The 4,545-nt window shown below is 33.8% G+C and overlaps 1 protein-coding gene across 1 annotated transcript; it reads left to right on the forward strand.

Moving 5' to 3' along the window:
- Positions 1-380: 380 nt before the first annotated feature.
- Positions 381-3,910, forward strand: mRF1 (mitochondrial translation release factor 1). The gene is made up of 8 exons (XM_043005041.2): positions 381-893; positions 1,212-1,346; positions 1,558-1,741; positions 1,965-2,128; positions 2,490-2,607; positions 2,831-2,967; positions 3,148-3,218; positions 3,401-3,910. Exons 1-8 carry the CDS (start codon positions 474-476, stop codon positions 3,537-3,539), a joined length of 1,368 nt encoding a protein of 455 aa, XP_042860975.2. The 5' UTR covers positions 381-473; the 3' UTR covers positions 3,540-3,910.
- The last annotated feature ends 635 nt before the right edge of the window (positions 3,911-4,545 follow it).

The following is a 4,545-nucleotide window of genomic DNA, read 5'->3' on the forward strand; positions in this document are numbered from 1 at the left end:
TCTGGTTGTGACATGCTAGATACTTTAAAGAAGCTTAGTCTGAAAATATTACTATGCATATGTCAACTAGATTATTACAATAATGTTAATTATGTAATATAATTGTAAAGGTTGATTTTAAAGCATTTTGGAAATTGGAGTATTTCTAAAAAATGTTGAAAGATGGTTGTATTGATTTTCACTATCAGTATCATTTTTATTTAAGTGAAGTGATACTGTGCTTTCCATAATTGTTCCAGAAAAAAGTGGAAATTTATATTTAACTTATTTACTTTTATTGGTTGTTGAGGTATATTGTTTGCTGATACTTATTTCTTTGATTAATTATTTACATTTTACATTTCATTCAAGCTACATTTGTCTAATACTAATCATGCATTAATTTTCCTTGCAGGACTGTTATAGAATACGCAGAGATTCTGGAGGATGCAGCTACAGCTATTTTAAGAGACATATTTTGATAATTGGCGAAAATGAGGCACATCTTATACACTGGAAAACTATACAGAAATATTTCAAATATAAGAAGTGTATCATACAATTATCATAGACCATTAAAGACCACATCTTATGGGTTACCAGAAATTACTAATTGCATAAGTATTCATACAAGTGCATTTGGTTTCATAAAGAGAAATTTATATAGTTATTCAAGAATACCAAGTCTTTCTCACCAAAGAATATTAGATAAAAACGATGCATTCACCAAATTATGCAATGGATGTGTTCAATATTCCACAAGCTCTGAAGAAGAGCTGTCGCTGAGCAATGAAAAAGTTCAGCACTGCCTTTCGGAGATGAGAAAGAGGTTCAGGTCCTGTTCGGAAAGCCCTTCGGAGGAGGACCAGCTCACTGCAAGGTCACTGAAACCCTTAATGGTCTTGCTGGAGGAGGTGAGATCATTGTAGATGGTGAAAATATAAGGGTTAACAATATGTGTAGCAAAAAAGGGAAAAGGAAAGAAAGTAGAGTTTTTTTCAACTTTTTTTTTTAAGAGTGATATTGAGGCATTTTTCATTTATGGTTTTGATAGACACTTATACATGGTTATAATGAACATATTTTTAACTTTAACTTTATTAAGAGGAAATATACCAAATGTTTATCACCTGACTTGATAGTTAGATGAAATAGCAAAACTCCTATTATATATAAAAATGTTCCTAGAAAAAAAGAAATGACACAAAGTTAAATACCCATTATGTTTCCAGGTTGACAAAATTGAATCGGATATTGATGATCTCCGTAGCATGGTCAATGACCCGGAGAATGATAAGGAGATGAGACAGCTGGCCCAGGCTGACCTTGAAGATGCACTTGAGAAATTGAAGGATATTGAAGAAGATGTAAGGCATTTGTATTTAATCCTTGTTTATGTGTTAAAATCGTCATTAATTTTCTCTCTTTTATTAATGTTAAGAATCATTAATGAAAATTTTGCATTAAATTCATGAACTGAATTTTTGAATGACCGGTCATGATTTGAAATCTTAGAAAACCTAATATCATGAGCTGAAGCTTTGCATCAAAATCATTCAAAAGCATTCTCCTCCTCAGGTATTAAACTCTCTAGTCCCTCCTGAACCGTTAAAAGACACAGACACCATAGTCGAAGTGAGTGCGGGCGTTGGGGGTCAGGAAGCCATGCTGTTCTGCCAGGAGGTATTTAGCATGTATACTTCCTATGCTGATTACATGGGATGGGAGAACGATGTTACAGATTATGAGACAACAGATATTGGTATGTTTATGTGTTGTGCTGAAACTGGAGTTGTTGACATATATATAACAGGTTAATTAGATTGATGGATATATACAAATATGTAAGCTTTTTGTTTTGTAATTCATTTGATGCTATAGATTCTTAAAATGCTAGTCATAGTATATTATTTGGTTGCTTGTTGATCAAATAGGTTACAAGAGAAGGAAACAATTACAAAAATATTTTTAAACCTGTGAACTAGGTGGAGTGAGACATGCTGTGGCAATTGTACGAGGTGAAGGGGCATACCGTCTCTTGAAGTTTGAAGGAGGAATTCACCGCGTGCAGAGAGTGCCGAAGACCGAGAAAGCAGGACGCATTCACACCTCAACTGTCTCTGTAGCTGTCATGCCCCAGCCGAGTGAGGTGAGCCACAAAGATGGTAAAGATATAAATTGTGCCTGTAATTTGAAGATATTAAAGTTTAGAGGAAAAATTTTGAAATATCATTTGTGTTTGTTTGTATTATAATTGCTTGTATGAGAGAAAGGGGTCTTTGGGATCAGCATATTTCTTTTTCCCATGATGGGGATATTTTTATGTTTGTGAACCATTGCATAGTCTACTGGTACGTTAAAGAAGCAAACAGAGGGAACCTACAAATATATGAAAATTGAATTAGTTTTGAAAATGTGCACAGTACTGAATGTTCACATAAGATAAGATTCAACTCATTTGATTTCTTATTCAATAATGAATTAGCAAAAAGTGAAATATTTCCTTGTAGATTGACATCCATATATCGGACAAAGACCTCAAGATTGAGACTAAGCGAGCGAGTGGTGCAGGGGGACAGCATGTCAACACAACCGATAGTGCTGTCAGGGTAGTTCACATTCCCTCAGGTGAGCTTTGTGTTTGTTAAGCACAGGGCTGCAGGTAATATATGAATGATCATTGTGTCTATATTTACATCTTGACTTCAGACTGATTTGTTATAATAGAATAGATTATAATTTTCATGCAAGGTCATCAGTGTGTATTAAAGATGCTGTTATTAATTCTTATATATATCTAGCTTTAAGTATAAAATAAAGCTGTCAATTGTTTACTTCATGAAATTGACAGGTATTGCTGTTGAAAGCCAGAAAGAAAGATCACAGCACCGCAACAAGGATGAGTGTCTGAGGAAATTACGGGTACAGCTCTACCAGATGCAACTTGATGAAAACATTAGCCAGTATACCTCAAACAGGAAATTGCAAGTAGGTTGCCATTTTCATTCACAGGGTTGGAGGCCTTTGTCTCTATCTCTCAGCATTGAATCCTGATTTATGGTGTGGTCTTGGTCCCATTGCATGATCTTTCATTACTGATTGACATGCATTGATTCATCAACCTGTGTGTGGTATTGATAGAATAAATTTCTTTTTTGATCTTCCCAGGTTGGAACCAGAGCCAGGTCTGAGAAAATCAGAACTTATAACTATCCTCAGGATCGTGTTACGGATCACAGGTAGGATTTTCCAGGTTGTTTCTTCCTACGTTACTGATGATAAGAGGAACTTGACTTTGAGTGATGTGTGATAATGTTCATCTCAATAATTTTAGCTGTAATTTCTGTGATGATAACACAAGTAATGCTGTAATGGGTCTTAGTCCAAGCTTTGCAATTCAGTTGTCCAAAACTGGTTACAGAATTGGAGTGTCCGTGCACAATCTCCAGTCTGTCTTAAATGGTTCGGAAGATCTCCACGCTCTTATCTGTCAACTCCTTGAAGAAGACTGGAAGGAAAGACTGTGGGATATCATCAACAACCCTCAGATATCTCAGTAATTTAAACCGTGTTGAATGAGGGTTATGTAAAGATTCAGGTATAATGTTATTTATTTTATTTGTTGTTTCAAAGGGGAAAGAAAGACACCATCTTTGCAATAGAGTTGACTTTTTTAATTTGTTGTTAATGTAGGAATTCCAGTTGCATTTTAAAGTTGTTGTATGGCATTGGTCAATCACAGTAACCCATAATGTATTGATAAAACAGCTGACACTCTAGATGTTCTTACAGGTAAATCTTTTATTAATTTTATAGTATTTTTTTTATTTACAATTGCCTTGTTGATATTTACTGAGTGTCAACAATTTGTAAAAAAATAATCCACAAATGTAAATATTGTTAATGTAAATAGTAAAGGAAAGGAACTATATAGATTTCTTTATTCAATCCTTGAATTTGCAGGAAAAAAACAAACAAACATGAAAAGCATGCAGAACATGACATATTTAACATTCAGAAAAACAACAAAATTACATCAATATATTGCAAGATAATATTAAAATGAAAACTCAGTCTGATATAATCCATGGATGATGAAGACAATTTACTTTCAATGTAAAAATGATGAAGGATATTAACACAAGATTACAAAGTTATGTCTTACTTTAATATCCTCTATAAGGAAGTATTCATATAGTGTTGTAAGGTCAGCAAGGCTTAAGGTCTGTCAACCCTTTGTACTGAATTTTTCCTTTTGTTGAAAGTACTAGCTATCTATTCCTTTAGTTATAATGCCTTATCATACCAAATTCATCACTCTGCTGATATATCATATAGATACTCGCTTATCATACCACAAGTCTAGAAAATAATAGAAAACATATACATCTTATGATGCCCAACCAAAGCTGAACACGTTGAGAAGTGGCCCGTCCAGGAAGGGTTATGTACAATCTTTAGTTTTGTCAGTAATATAGTTCTAAGTGCACCAATGATGACGAGACTTCAAAGTTTTTCTTAATCTATATTATAATTAAGTAGAATCCTTTTATTTTGTCATTAATT

Source organism: Penaeus japonicus, unplaced genomic scaffold, assembly GCF_977035675.1.
Source record: "Penaeus japonicus unplaced genomic scaffold, GWHDUDI00000001_assembly GWHDUDI00000031, whole genome shotgun sequence".
Taxonomy (NCBI): Eukaryota; Metazoa; Arthropoda; class Malacostraca; order Decapoda; family Penaeidae; genus Penaeus; species Penaeus japonicus.

Bases quoted from the DNA above. Each gene is read 5' to 3' on its own strand.
- mRF1 (XM_043005041.2), top strand. From the start codon at position 474: ATGAGGCACATCTTATACACTGGAAAACTATACAGAAATATTTCAAAT. The intron at 1,742-1,964 runs GTATGTTTATGT...CCTGTGAACTAG, and splicing joins TTATGAGACAACAGATATTG to GTGGAGTGAGACATGCTGTG. The intron at 2,129-2,489 runs GTGAGCCACAAA...ATTTCCTTGTAG, and splicing joins TCATGCCCCAGCCGAGTGAG to ATTGACATCCATATATCGGA.